We start from the raw sequence: 15,845 nt of genomic DNA on the forward strand, positions 1-15,845 counted from the left end.
TTATTTTATTTTCTTACTTTAAAAATAATTAAAAAATAAGAAATAATTTTCTTTTTCCAAAGGCAAGATAGAGAATATAAATTCTGCTTCTGCGATATGTATAGTATTCTGACAATATTCTGATTTGAGCCTAGATTAGAATGAGAAATCGGTATTTTTATCGATTCAGCTTTACCGGTAAAGGAACCTCTCTAATGTAACCTTCGTTTCATGGCTATATTGATCGAAGAAAAAAATGTCTGTCACAAATAAAATTATATTGGATTATTCAACATTTTACAGTGCTGATCTAAATATGTGATCATTTTATGTATGCATTTCATAAACTATAATATAACGGTGAAATATCGCAATCACATTTTGGATTAGGTGTTTGAAACGAACATGCACTTGTACGTCAACAAACCCTTGCAACTGTCAAATTTTCAAAAGCTTTTCAACGGATTTATGGGAATTGTGTCAAGGAAATATTGTTTTTGTGCACAAAAGTGTTATAATTATTCAAAAAATACTTCATATTTCAATAGTGTTAGTTAAGTAGATGTAAATAATACGTTACAAACATGAGTGGTAATACAGAATCGACGTCGAACAGCATAAAGTTCGCGCCGATGCCGATGTCGGCGTTACTTGCAAATTTGATGCCCTTGCAGACACAGCAGGACAGTCCTGACAACAGTGACGGCTCAGAAGATGAAAGCGACAATTCCACGGGCAAGACTGTTGCAAAGAAACCCTCTTCACCGGTGCTAATTAAAAAAGAATTCTCGACGCCTTCTCTCAAAATTTCACACCCTAAAGACATAAAGGCCTTCGCTTCTGAGAAGAAAATAACGAATCATGACAATAACAAAGAAAATTCCGACGATATCTGGTCTTCCAACCAGACTTACCCCAGTAAAGAGAATATTATTTCACAAAGTGCTCATAAAAATGTCGTGTCTAATCCTTATCCAAGTTCTGAAGTTAAAAAACGTAGCGTGCTCATGGCACACGATAACAACGCAAGATTATTGCAAAGTATCACAAATTCTACACATAAAAAGACGCCTGAAGCTGCTAAGCCACCAAGCAGTAGTATTAAAATGAAGACTGTTACACCAAAAATTAAGTCAGGGATCAGGAAGTTTACACCAGGGTCTGGACGGCAAAGTAGTAAGAAAACACCGATGAATAGTGTTATACAGAATAGGGATAAAGTGAGATGTGAGTTGTTCACTAAGAGTAAAAATGATGAGCCGGCTAGGAGCGAAGCTCTGGTGCCGGTGCCCGAGACTCCGATGAATAGGAAGCCACTGCCTGCCTCGTACGCAGCCACCCCTTCATACCCACAGGGTGTTGTCGGCGGGAACTCCAAGATTCTATTCAAAACTACAAGCATAAAGGACAAAAAGTACATGTTTATAAAGAAATTAGGAACTGGGGGCTCCAGTGAGGTATATAAGGTAAATTGATAGCATTTGTAATATATTTCTTGTTTATAAATCTGGTATTTAGAACAAGCTGTGAATATTTTTTTATCATCTTGTAAAATGGATTATTTACAGAAGTTTCATTATTAAAAAAAAAGATGTTTTTATATCATATGAAATGTACTTAAGACAATAGTCCCAGTAACCAGTTCCAATTATTTAAGGATTATTATTATTATTTTTAATCTAATTTTTTAGGCTTGAGCCAGTCTTGGTGGCCAGTCTCATAGTTTAGAGTGTTTAATGATGATCAAATAATCACTTTACAAAAGAACACCATTACAGCACTACACCATGCTGTTCAGGGATTGTTATTCCTAAGAGACATATTTTTATTATTTGATAAATTATCAATATGATAGGAGGCTAAATCATTATTAACGTAGGTGATTGAAGAGTGAAAATTTAGAGAGTTAATCTCTTACTTACATACCTAAACTCACGCCTATTTCCCACCATGGTAAGCAGAGACTAGAGAATTCTATTTGCTTCAATCCTAACACACTTCTCTTGCTTCCTCTACAGTCATCAATCGTTTCATACCTGCTAGCTAGTTCATAGTAGATTGTACTAAACCTTTTCTAAGGACAGCTCCAATTACGCAATGTACGCCCTTCTAGGTCTTCTAAAATCTTTTATTAACCTCTTATTCAGGTGCTAGAAGTGGGCACATCATGTGAGTATGCAGTGAAGTGTGTGTACCTGGCGACTGACCAGGAGTTGGCACAGGGCTACATCAATGAGGTGCGGCTGCTGAGAGAGCTGCAGAACTCCGACAGAGTCATCAGGTTATATGACTAGTAAGTACTCAGTTATACATACATAAATACATAAAATCATGTCTATTTCCCTGAGGTAAGCAGAGACTATAGTATTCCATGTGCTTCGATCCTCACACACTTCTCTTTGCTTGTTCCATATTCATCGATTGTTTCATACAATTCCATACTTTACGACAGAAAAATCTACTTGATATTAACTCAGAATCGTGAGCTGAATTATCTGCCTCAGTATTCAGTATGGTGTCACTCACCTGTATATCTCATATTCATAAGTGATAGGGCTATCACATCCAAAGAATGCGTGACTTACATGGTAACCTAACCTCGTATATCTCGTGCTCTTCCCGCCCACAGTGAGTACGACCGCGGTAACCAGTTTCTGCGCATGGTGCTGGAGGTGGGCGAGACGGACCTGTCCTCGTTCCTGAAGGCGCGCGGCGCGGGGCTGCCACCCGCGCTCGTGCTGCACTACTGGGAGGAGATGCTGCACGCCGTGCACTATATACATGAGAATGGTGCGTGTTTCAACTCATATTTCAACTTTTGGAAAATATAACTGATAAAAAAGCATCTACACTCACTCGCGGACTCTGCCTAAAGGTATAATTTACGCGATATAATTATCGCAATCTTACCAATGATTGGGAAATAAACTTTTCATTTTTATTAATAACATCAGTTGCAACAGTGTTGAAATATGGGGAGTCTCATATCTTTTGTTCAACGCAGTCATAGCCTGACATTTCATCGAGCACTTGTGCTATAAGATCTATACCACCTTTCAAAATTAACATTCATATAGCTTTTAAAAATTAACATTCAAAGTGAAGGTAACTACTGTCCTTAGTTTCAAGTTTTAGCATTAATAAAAATATATATTTTTGTGGTAGGTGTAATCCACGCGGATTTGAAGCCGGCGAACTTCCTGCTGGTGAGCGGGCGGCTGAAGCTGATCGACTTCGGCATCGCGTCCGCTATCAGTAGTGACGCGACCAGCGTGGTGCGCGCGCAGGCCACCGGCACATACTCCTACATCAGCCCCGAGGCGCTCATGGGCGGCGCCGGCGGCTACGGCGTCACGCACGGCGACGCGCCCATCAAGGTTAGGCTTTGAAGCACCTTGAGATTTGTTAACCTCCATCTACTCTGCAGTTTTCACTAACACAGCTCCCTCGACTACTATAGACGGCGATACGACTCACCAACATCACGTTGGTTTAACAGAAAGCTCGGTGAGGTGTAGGTACTTAGATTTAGTTTATCTTGCGAGGGATGTACCTTCTGACTACCTCAGTCGTGAGTTTATGTTTATGTATCCATGAACCGACGTGCGTGCAAGAAATTATTGATGAATGTGGACGAAGCAAGAGAAGTATGTGAGGATTGATGCGATCTGTTTTTATTTAGTAAATCAGAATTTCATAATTTACCTTGAACCTAGTACTCGACCGAATTCATACATCTGATTATCAGAGTATTGTAAGTAGGCTTATAGTCGTAAGACCGAATTGTGTCTGGAAATCTCGGCGTTAAGAGGTTATAAATAATGATAATCTGTATTTGTTGCAGATCTCTTTTCGGTCGGACGTGTGGTCGCTGGGCTGCATTCTGTACAGCATGGTGTACGGGCGCACGCCCTTCGGACACATCCCCAACTTGGCGAAACTGGCCGCCATCTTGGATCCCAACCACAGGATCGACTACCCGCCTGTTGAGCGTAAGTACTTTTAAATTAAGAACTACTTTTATTCAAAACTGCGTGTAAATAAATACTCAATTTAAAACACATAATAACGGGTTCTTACTGCGTTTTAAGGGATATGAGACTCCCTATATTTCGACACTGTTGCAAGTGTCATGATCACGGGATGACTGATGAGATTGGAGTGGAGTAAGTAGATCCATAATTTTCTACGGGCAAACATATCTGTCTACCCTCTTTCTTTGCCGCTTGTTTATGTATTTGATATCGGAATGTCCCTATCATATCCCTGCTTTAAACGCGGTAAGAACCCGTTATTAAAACAATCTATATCGTCATTTATCTTGATACATTCAATTATTCGTCCCTTTCCGTTTCGGCGGATAAGAAAATGACAGATATAAAAAATACAATTAGATGATACAGGAATCAGCACCATTATGTTTTTCCATCAGTCGGCAATGATACAAATGTGCTTACTTTTTATGCATTGTACCTTGTTTTTTTTTTGTGTTTACCGAAATTGTAAAATATGTAATATAAATAGTGATTTTGTAGCTTGCTGTTACTACAAAAATAAGTTGATCTGTCTATTGAACGTAAATTATATATAATATATATTTGAACGAAAACTGAAGACAAATAACATGACATAAAATAAGGTCACGACTATTCCAATCGGGGTAGTCAGAGGTGCAGCCATCGCAAGATGAACTAATTACCCACAGCTCACCGAGCTTTCTGTTAGACCAACGTGATAGGTGGCGAGTCGCATCGCCGTCTATAATGAAGAAGACAAATTAACGTGCTATTTCGTCCTGATAGACCTCCCTTCTTCACTGATCTCGGCGCTGAAGTGGTGCCTGACGTACAACGCGCGTGCGCGGCCCACGGTGAGAGAGCTGCTGTCCATCCCGTACCTGCAGCCGGGCGGGCCGCGGGCGCCGCTGCCGCAGCCGCTGCTCGACAAGCTGCAGGCGCACCTCACGCCGCAGGAGTACCGGCTGCTAATGCAGCGGCTACAGTGAACGGCTTGTATGGAACTGAAGGAATCAACTCTGGATCATTCGGTTCTGTAGATCGAGTGGTGAAGGTCGGCGATTGGTGTGACTAAACAACTTCAAAATAGAGGACTCTGACAACTGGAGTTAACGCCTGCACTGAAATTGATGAAAAAGTGGGAAATTTCTCTTTCCGTCCACGTAAAATCGTGTGGAATTACACGAAAATATTACGAGTGAGTGCGGGTGATGTGTCTGTCTCGTTCCCGCTCTTACATTTTGAATTGGGCCGTAGTCTGACAGAAATGTTCTCTGCCGTGGCTTACTAGCCAATAATGAATCTTCGCCAAAGTAATTATGTAAATAATTGCATACACATTCGTATGTTTTTAGTGACTTTCTAGAAATGTGTAACAAAGTATTTATGTTTAACATTAGTAAAAAATATGGAATAATCACTCCCTGAATAATATTATTTGAAATGTATATTACTTATAAATAATTATTTGGATTTATGCTGCCAATTTTTAAGACTAATTAATTAATGACCATTAGCAGTTTTAGTTTATAATGTAATTTAATTTGTATGTAAAATTTAAATAGTCTAATGTTAAAAATGTATATAGCAATGATCTTCAAATATAAACATGCAATATTTTCCGGTGTTTTAGTAAAACGAGCGAGATGAAATAAATGCGTTTATTGTTATATAGATTTAAAGGGATACAAAAAAATAAATAGAATCTTAGCATAGCAACTCTGATTTGTTAATTATATAATATAATTGAATAAAATACCAAACATACTTAACTTAGATAAAACACTTTTGCTTAACTAGCAAAACAATTAGCCGAATGGAGTCAGTAAGTAAAAAGTTCGAATAAGTTCGTACGATGAAAGCTGAAATGTGAGTTCGAAGAGGGAGCTCCGTATTTCTCTGCTACGGTCAGAGAAAAGGAATTCTTTCCCAAGCTGCGGTGTACATACCGACGGTACAGTACTACACTACCCAAGTAGCAGGACACTAGCAGCTATTGTTCGAAGACGTGTTACTTCACATAGAAGGTAGCACATCTTCCGAACTAAGACACGACGTCAGCTTCGCCCAAGCTACAGGCCAACTGCACTACGATCTAAACACGAATTTTGAAATGCAATATTTAGTCTAGGCATAATGGAATAGCAGACTCTCAAAGTGAGTTATATAAGCTTGGAGCTGCCCGGGCAGTACGCGCGTTACACGAAGGTGGGGAACTGAGTCTGTAGAATATTATCACAGTAATGTTTACCCTCTCTTTCAGTTCGATTATGTCCCCGGTACGTAGGCTGTATGGCTATGTTCCTTTGCCTGCCCGCTATCGGGGAAAATGTAACCAAAAACATAGTCTACGGTACTTAGACATGGGCAGAATCAGTTGTCATTCTTGACAGTTAATAAAGACTTCAACGAGGGTATTTTGTGACAAGATTCCACAGAAACTTAGAAAGTTTTCTTAGAAGTCACAGAATAAAAAGACGATATAAGCGAGTGTAGTTTATATTAGTGCGCGGATATTGCGCGGGCGGCGGCTGCGCGTGCGCTTAGTTCTGGAAGAGCGTGCGCGTGAAGTCGATGTAGTCGAGTGCGTTGGGGATGGGCCGCTCCGTCTTGGTGTCCGCGTATGGCTTCATGCGCGCCACGCAGTAATCCGCCATCTCCTTTGTTAGGTTCTGTCGACCAAAACACAAAGTTAGTAGTTGGACTTGAATTACTGACTAATGTATTCAATTACTATTACTTGTCACATATATAAAAATCATTAAAACTAAAAGTAAATATTTTACTAAAAGTAAATATAAAAACATTGGTTGTGGGTAAATTATTTTTTACAAAATGGCAACGCAGGTTAGGATAACGTCAACTGGGCTAACCTTGAAATGTCAGCTGTCACTTTTGAGCATACGAAGCAATTTATCTAAGAAAGCAATATTGCAATTAGACATTGCGCATATAAAAGTAAGTGCGCAATGCAAACAAATGTCAAATAGGAAAATTGCTTTCTTAGATGAATTGCTTTGATGTGGCCATTTTAACCTCCCTGGTCTTCTTATACCATGGCTGTGACCCTCAGCTGAAATGCCAGTCGTGCGGACGCTATTCGGTCGTATTGGACTTCAGCCATACATGACGTTGTCATAGAAACGCTATAACCCTGACACCAGGGTTGATGATCAAGATGGGAAGGCCTATGATGTTATAGTCGTGTATAGAGGTGCGTATACTAACGGCGTATAGCTCGTCCTTGGTGACGTAGGCGCGGTCCTGGTGCGCGGTGATGGCGCGGAAGGCGTTTTCGATCTCCTCGGACGAGTGCACGTTTTCCGTCTCCTTGCTGATCATGAACGCCATGTACTCCTGCAGGGAGACCTGCCCGTCGCGGTTCGGGTCCACCACGTCTGAGGAACGATTAGAACGTTAGTTCTTGATAACATTTTTGCTGAATTCTTGGTTAAAACAAAAATAAGTAACCAGAATGCAACTTGCAGCTAGTTTTGATACGAAATCCTAAGACGAATGGGACAAACTATGTGCTGGCAGCAGTGCCCGATTGTCCGAAAGTAAGATGATCCTTGCTTGGGAATACACGTTAAGCCGTTGGTCCCGGTAACTGCTTACTGATGTAAGTACGTAGTCGTTAAATGAGCCATGTCAGGCCTTTGGCGGCTCAATAATAACCCTGACACCAGAGTTGATGAGGCTGGTATTCCACCTCACAATCCACACGATAAGAAGGAATGCTTGAAAGCGGTCAAAGTTATGCTACCATTATTATACTATGTTACTATATTATTTATTCATTAGGGTAGTGGTATAGGTTATTATAAGGTTGGTGATAATTTAGAACTGTCTGCGAACTGATAACACATTTGTTTCCATCGCGCACTTGCTTTAAATGCGCAAATGTCAAATAACATTATTGCTTTTTTAGATAAATTGCTTCGATATGGCCTTTTTAACCCCTCTGGTCTTCTTATAAAATTCAAAATTCAAAAATATCTTTATTCAGTAGGTAACATAGTTACACTTTGAATCGTCAATTTTTACATAACGAACGTCTCATCCGCCTAAAACTACTGCAGCTTCTCACAACCTGTATTGCCGGGGAAAAGAAGCTGCAAGAAAAATCACGACACAGACGTTCTTTAAAAAAATAAAAATAAACATAAAATATTGGTATACGATTGAGTAATTTAGCTGCCTATCAGTTCCCAGACAGTTAATCCCATGCATTCATATCTTCTAGATAATCACTAACTTTATAATAACCTTTTTTGTAAAGTTTTTGTTTAACTACTGTCTTAAAACAGTTGAAAGGCAAATTCTGAATGTCAATGGGAATTTTATTGTAAAAACGTATACATTGCCCATTAAAAGATTTTGTAATCTTATATATACCATGGCTGTGACCCTATATTGCCGCTCTTGTATTGGACTTTTCAGCCAGCCAGGGGCAAGGAAACTTAAAAGTGGGCAAAGGTAGCTTTAGTAGTTGAACTGTCAAATTAAGTTGGTGTCTGTCAGAACCGGCACTTATAACTTACTGAGTATAGCCTCGAACTCTGGGTCGGGCTGTCCCTCCTCGACCATGGGCAGGTCGTAGCCGAGCGCGCGCAGGCACGACTTGAACTCGTGGTGGTTGAGCCGCCCGGAGCGGTCCTTGTCGAAGTGCTTGAACATCATCGAGAACTCCTTCAAAGCGTCCTCGCTTACACCTGCCGAGGGGAATTAATATTATATATTAGATTCTTTAAAAATACAAACCCCAATATTTTTTTTTTAGAAATGCTACTTAGGTTCTATAACGATTTTGTGACGTAGCGAGTAGGCGCCGCTACTTCAAAAGCGCACCCCTGATGCCGGGCAGCAGCGGTATCAGTACTGGTTGGAGGCCGAGAAAATGGATTCTGGTAGGGCTCTAGCTAGAACATCACCGATAGAAAAATAGGTCGGTGTACTGCGGAACGGAAGGCGATTGGGGCAACCACCGTTCTACACGCCCTATCTATGGAGTAATGGCGATTACTCCACCGACAAGAGCGCAGCTCTTACATAAGGAGAGAGAGATTAGATTCTTTATTGTACACATAATAAGGAAACATAAAAAAGAAAAAGTACAGCAAAACGTGGGATTATATCAAAACTGCATGGTGGGAAAGGTAATATGAATCAATGAGGACTGTCGTGCGAGGAATTGATGTGATTTTTTAAGTGGAGATAGTTCAAGGGATGGAGAGTGACATAGTCTCTATTTTGTCTCTTTCTAACCCTCCACTTCCCTAAAATGGGGGGTGGAAGTTTGAATGGTGCAACCCGCAATTTTCAAGATAGAATGCCAAAAATTGTTATGCGGACTATTTGTAAATAACGAAAAAATCGTGCATGTTTTTGTTTGGATATCTGTCCCCAACCCCTTCAAATAGAGGGTGAAATTTTATATGGGACTTTTCGTTTTTCAAGGTAGAAAGCTAAAAATTGGTACATTAAGAAAGGGGAAACTTGTTATCCAGAATTTAACGCGAGAGAAGCCGCGAGCAAAAGCTAGTTCTATTTGAACAAAAGTTATATGAAACTCGTTTGTCCAAAAGTAAGATGCTTCATACTTCTGAGGACACGCTAAACAGTCGGTCCTGCCTATTATTATTTAAATATGTCGTTACATGAGCAATGTCAGGGGCCTTTGGTGGCTTAATAGTAACCCTGACACCAGTATTGATGAGGTCGGTCATTCACTTCAACCTACAGGATAGAACAGATCATAAGAACTGTGACATTAAGCATAGTACTACTAGAAGTGCTAAGCTTAATATAACGAAATGGTTATTAAATCTTGACTATAATCTCACTGAGTCTGATCCGTCCTGACACTTAAGTTCTTCAATTATCTTTATCTCTCCCAACACTTATGTACATACGACACACAGACACACACACACTTACTCTCACACACATTCATAATCACTCTCACTTACGCACATAACTTACTTATTATTTATATTTTAAATTTCCTGTGTTTATTATTCATCATCATCAACCCATAAACGTCCCCACTGCTGGGGCACGGGCCTTCCCTATGGATGGATAGGGAGATCGGGCCTTAAACCATCACTCGGGCCCAGTGCGGATTGATGGTTATTAACGATTGCTAATGCAGCCGGGACCAACAGCTTAACGTGCCTTCCGAAGCACGGAGGAGCTCGAGATGAAAACTTTTTTTTTTGTGGTCACCCATCCTATGACCGGCCTTTGCGAAAGTTGCTTAACTTCAACAATCGCAGACCGAGCGCGTTTACCGCTGCGCCACCGAGCTAGTCCCAGGATACAAGCTCCACCTGGTTTGGGAACCTCTGTACATATTGTAAAACTTCATTTCAGGGGCCTTTGGCGGTTCAATAGTAACCCTGACACTAGGGTTGATGGAGTTAGTGATCCACCTCACAACCCACACTATAGAAGGGAAGAATTATTTTTATTATCAGAAAGCTCGACGAGGTGTGGATACTGAGTTCACCTTGCGGTGAATGTAGCTCTGACCTAATTGGGATATAATGAGTTTAATATTTGAAGGTCTGAAGGAAAATACGTAATTAACATGTCTCGACTGAATAATCGACTGATCGATAATTATTGTACCCTACCTCAAACATATACACCATCAACGAAACAAGATTTATTTTTATTTATTTTATTCGGATAGCTTACAGCCTCTTTTCTTTTAATGAGGAGCTCGGTGGCGCAGCGGTAAACGCGCTCGGTCTGCGATTGTTGAAGTTAAGCAACTTTCGCAAAGGCCGGTCATAGGATGGGTGACCACAAAAAAGTTTTCATCTCGAGCTCCTCCGTGCTTCGGAAGGCACGTTAAGCCGTTGGTCCCGGCTGCATTAGCAGTCGCTAATAACCACCAATCCGCACTGGGCCCGCGTGGTGGTTTATGGCCCGCTCTCCCTATCCATCCATAGGAAAGGCCCGTGCCCCAGCAGTGGGGACGTTAATGGGCTGATGATGAAATGAACAGCCTCTTTTACAAAGTAGATATTTATATGTGTAAACAAACGCCAATTACAAAGCTACCACAGGTGAACTTAAAACATTTTACATGTCAAACGGGCTCAGTTACCTAACCTAAAATTAAATAAGGTTCCTTGTTCAGCAAGGTTTTTAAACTTTGAGTACTACTGCAGAACAGGTCAAAGCGAGAATCAGTTTTGAGCTTATTAACTAATCTTACATAAGATACATAATAACAAGTCCGTGTACGTACCGGAGTGGTTCCTGGCCTGTATCTGCTGCTCGAGGTTGTGCTGCATGCGCATGGAGAGCTGGTCGAGCTGGTCCCACTGCTGCGCCAGCCCCACGGTGCTGTGCTCCGTGTACCGGTTGTCCAGGATCAGGTGCTCCTCTAGCGCGGCGCCTGGCCAACGGAAATATACAAGTTAGTTTTTTCAGGGCGTAATTTTCTATCAAATTCAAAAATATCTTTATTCAGTAGGTAACATAGTTACACTTTGAATCGTCAATTTTTACATAACGAACGTCTCATCCGCCTAAAACTACTGCAGCTTCTCACAACCTGTATAGCCGGGGAAAAGAAGCTGCAAGAAAAACCTCGGCACAGGGCCCTAGACGTTCTTTAAAAAAATAAAAATAAACATAAAATATTGATATACAATTGATTAATTTAGCTGCCTAATATCAGTTCTCAGACAGTTAATCCCATGCATTCATATCTTCTAAATAATCACTAACTTTATAATAACCTTTTTTGTAAAGTTTTTGTTTAACTAGTGTCTTAAAGCAGTTGAAAGGCAAATTCTGAATGTCAATGGGAATCTTATTGTAAAAACGTATACATTGCCCCTTAAAAGATTTTGTAATCTTATGTAATCGACTGACTTGTAAAGCAAGTTTATTTTTATTCCGGGTATTAACAATGTGCCGATCGCTATTTTTTGCAAATAATCCTATATGTTTTTTTACATATATTAAGTTTTCAAAGATATATTGTGATGCCAAAGTTAAAATATTAATTTCTTTAAATTTATTTCTAAGTGACATCTTGGGTCCCAATTTGTAAATCGCCCGAATGGCCCGCTTTTGCAGAACAAAAATGCTGTTCACATCTGCAGCATGACCCCACAGCAAGATGCCGTACGACATTAGACTGTGGAAGTAGGCAAAATAAACTAATCGCGCGGTTTCTACATCGGTTATTAAACGAATTTTTTTGACCGCGAATGCTGCTGAGCTGAGCCTATTTGGACAACTTATCAATATGGGGACTCCATTGCAGCTTAGCGTCCAAAGTAATTCCCAAAAATACAGCAGTATCCGTGAGGTCCAATTCCTTATTTTTTACAATAATAGAATCGAGGGGCCTACTAACATTCGATAACCTTCTCTGTCTCGAGCCATCTCCCTCCGAAAGAATATAGAAAAGTAGTATACATATTTAGATTAGGTTAGGTTTAAAGAATATTTATTTATCAACACAAGACTTACAATGTCACTTATATGAGAAAAAGTTATAACAATGACTTGTAGGTGAGTCAAATAAAAAAAAAAACTACATGTAAAAACATACATACATGTATGAATTTATTTATACTTATATAATAATGCACGCTACAAAAAATTACAGGTCATTCAAAATAAAGCTCTAAAAATTTCATTTAATACTCCTTTTCGAACCAACTTAAAATTATTACATATTGAGATAAATTTGCCTACACTAATAGATTTTATTCTAAAAATAACTCGTAAATTTTACTTTTATAATAACTCACATCACACCAATCAACTTATTAGCAAAATCGGAACCACACGAAATAACAATTTACCTTATATTGATACCTATAACAAGTATCGCTTACCACATCACTACATTCTCAGTCTTATGCCTGATGAATCATAGTTTGTACCGGCCGCTACTAATGTATTGGGTAGTGATTATATTTTCTTACCCTGTGCTTACGCCGTCTGACGCTAAATGTAATTACTTACCTACCCGACATATTGAGTTAAACTCAATGATATTTAAACGTATTTGATGCCAAAAATGTGCCTTTCCTAAAGTGTACATAAATTATATGAATAATTAGTTATCTGTATTATTGCTATGTTATTTTGAAATGTAAAACTAGTGTTATAAGTTTCCATAAGGTTCAACCGGCGAAACATTGTAAATTATACGTAAGTACTATGAACTTGACTGTGTCAGTTACTTAGTGATTTAATACTTATATCAAATAAAGAACATTGAAAAAAAAAAATGCACGCAGTTGTTAGCAGCCGATGTATCTCGCAAGGTGCAAGGCTGTTCACAATGCAGTACTCGTCCCTACGCTGAGGTACGGTAGTGAATGTTGGGTATGGCAGAAGAAGCATGAAAGTAGGAGAAATGAGGTTGTTGCGTAGGGCACTTATAGAACGATGCACACTATGCTTGTTGTACAGTCATGAGCAATATAATGTACCCACTTTAGGACTCTGTCGTACTAATTGACATTTAGTGAGACTTACAGTTAAATTTGTCAAAAAAGTTAATTTGACATGGTACCAAAGTGTATACATATTTAATACTCGTGACCGTACATATAGAGAGGTTTACAGAAAAGTGTTACACCGTTTTAATTAATATGTTTTAGTTGGTGTGCCAATAAACACCTCTTAGACGCAGAGAAGGTAGAATCAGGCCTAAGCGCAGAAGTATTTTTATTGAGTTTTTTGATTCTGGATGATAATAATTGATTAGGTCGTTGGTTAATTCGCAATTAGTTTATAGCAGAACTGATAATGTGTTAAAAGTCAATACACGTGAATTGAAATAAACAATTATTTGTTCGACATACCTAATTCTTCAAGGCGTCGCAGGTCAGCCCTCCTGGCGCGGACCTCCCCGGCGCGCTGACGCAGCGTCGCCAGCTGCTGTTCCAGCGAGCCCGTGCCTTCCATCATGGAAGTGCTGTAACGTACACATCTCATTATCACAGGGCATTTCTCTTCTTCTAATCCTTTCATCCCCTGTTGGGATGTAGGGCTCGAATAACAGATTTCCACTCCTCGCGATCACAGGGCATTCAGGTAATCTTAAAAAACCTGCCCGCCGGGCTTCGTCATCTGCGCAGGCTCTTATAGCGAGAAGTTACTAGTATTGAATGTGTTCCTCTAGTTATTAAATAACTTGTAATGTATTATACCCTCATTGATTTAAAAGATACAAATACAACAAATACACTTTATTGCACCAAAATAAAAGGAAAGATGTGTTCCTGTTGCAGTTACTTGTCATTTCTTCTCCTCAGTCACCTTGCGAAATGACGTAAATTCAAAAATGTTACATTGACCTTCAACAAGTTTATAAGTGATAATTACGTTGAATAAATGATTCTGATTTCTATCGCCTGTACAATTAATCTTCTCTCATGCGGTTTATGAGATCAATGATAGACCTCATCAACCCTGGTGCCAGGGTTACTATTGAACCGCCAAAGGCCCCTCTCATGGCACATAATGATAACAATGAATCCATCTCAGGACAATATTTTGTAACGTCAATTTTGTATAATTGTCTTACTAAAGACTGGTTAAAGATTAGACTGGTGATTGGTAGCAGTTTACAACTAACATTTTGCTTTATTTTCGCAGTGTTTTGAATTTAGTAAAACAGTGAATTAGTATTACAACACTCAGATTAAAAGTTAACTTGGTTTATTTACAGTTGATTTTATAGTAAAGTTTTAGATTGAAGCTGCGGAACATTGAAAACGTTTGGAGTGCATACAACAACCACGGCAGCTTGGCAGAACTTACCGATCTTTGAAACTATTACATTTCTCCGTTAGAAAACAAGGAATATGGTTTTAGAGGCACGAATATTGAGCACTGACCTTCACTTGCACATTATGATTGATTGATTTTAGGGCCAAGTTTTGCGTTTAGAAGACTTAGAAAAAGCGTCAGATCGTCTATTGATATTTCCACGTGTGTACACGCGATTGCACTAGATAATACTGTTTTTAAAATGTTTATGAAATAAATCGCGCCAGACAGAGTACTGCGGGGCGGAAGGCAAGAGGGAAACCACTGCCCTATTTTTCGCTAAAAAAGTAGCATGGAAAATGCTGCACCGTCAAGAGCGTGGCTCTTAAATTGATGATAATGAAATAAATAGCTGCGACCGAGAAGAGTATCGATAGAGCAATGGCCATTCCTCTCTTCTCTCCGCCAAATCCTTCACCTCCTGATACAACGCAACCTGCACCTTCGTGCAGAGAAAGAGAGGAGAGAGAATGAGAGAGAGAGGGTCATATGTAGAATATTAGTTACTCAATGTTTCTATCATCAGGTCACGTGTTACATGTTGAGCGTGGAATATTCCTGCTACTGCCACACAGTGCTCAATATCCGTACCCGCACCTTATTTATATGCATAATGGCCCCGTTTCCTGCAGACACCTCATAATTTTACTTTATTTATACCTGTCATTTTCTTATCCACCGAAAAGAAAAGGGACGGATGATTGACAGCTCTTAATTTTAGGAAGAATTAGTAAATAAATGGATAACCCGGGCGAATCAAAAAGGTATCTCGCTGGTATGCAAACCGTTTGACGTGTGTTGTCAACATAATTCTGTCGGGTTATTGGCCTGTGTAAAATTTTTAGACGGTTGTTTTAGATTTGTGCTTAAAATTGACGTGTGTTCCATAAATTTTATGCTTGTCGATTACCTGTCCCTTTCCTTTTCGGCGGATAAGAAAAATAACTTAAAATAAAATTAGATGGTGTTTACAGGAATTAGCACCAATGAAGACGAAATTGGGCTTGTGCACATGAAATTCACTGGCAAATA

At 39.5% G+C, this 15,845-nt stretch overlaps 2 protein-coding genes across 6 annotated transcripts in view; one reads left to right on the plus strand and one right to left on the minus strand.

Moving 5' to 3' along the window:
- Window positions 1-439: 439 nt before the first annotated feature.
- LOC126380267 (dual specificity protein kinase TTK) lies at window positions 440-5,604 on the plus strand. Its single transcript, XM_050029549.1, has 6 exons — window positions 440-1,445; window positions 2,127-2,272; window positions 2,609-2,769; window positions 3,145-3,356; window positions 3,824-3,971; window positions 4,782-5,604. Exons 1-6 carry the CDS (start codon window positions 564-566, stop codon window positions 4,982-4,984), a joined length of 1,752 nt encoding a protein of 583 aa, XP_049885506.1. The 5' UTR covers window positions 440-563; the 3' UTR covers window positions 4,985-5,604.
- Window positions 5,605-5,642: 38 nt separating this feature from the next.
- The window catches only part of LOC126379733 (spectrin alpha chain), a 65,355-nt gene continuing 55,152 nt past the window's right edge, over window positions 5,643-15,845 (minus strand). For all 5 annotated transcript variants that reach the window (XM_050028550.1, XM_050028575.1, XM_050028569.1 and 2 more), the window contains 5 exons: window positions 13,844-13,956; window positions 11,257-11,406; window positions 8,540-8,710; window positions 7,224-7,393; window positions 5,643-6,667 (listed from right to left, as the gene is read on the minus strand). In XM_050028550.1, coding sequence (XP_049884507.1) covers window positions 6,539-6,667; window positions 7,224-7,393; window positions 8,540-8,710; window positions 11,257-11,406; window positions 13,844-13,956 — 733 coding nt within the window. In that variant the 3' untranslated portion in view covers window positions 5,643-6,538. The remainder of the gene's footprint in view (window positions 6,668-7,223; window positions 7,394-8,539; window positions 8,711-11,256; window positions 11,407-13,843; window positions 13,957-15,845) is intronic.

Source organism: Pectinophora gossypiella, chromosome 3 (genome assembly GCF_024362695.1).
Source record: "Pectinophora gossypiella chromosome 3, ilPecGoss1.1, whole genome shotgun sequence".
In the NCBI taxonomy this organism is placed as follows: Eukaryota; Metazoa; Arthropoda; class Insecta; order Lepidoptera; family Gelechiidae; genus Pectinophora; species Pectinophora gossypiella.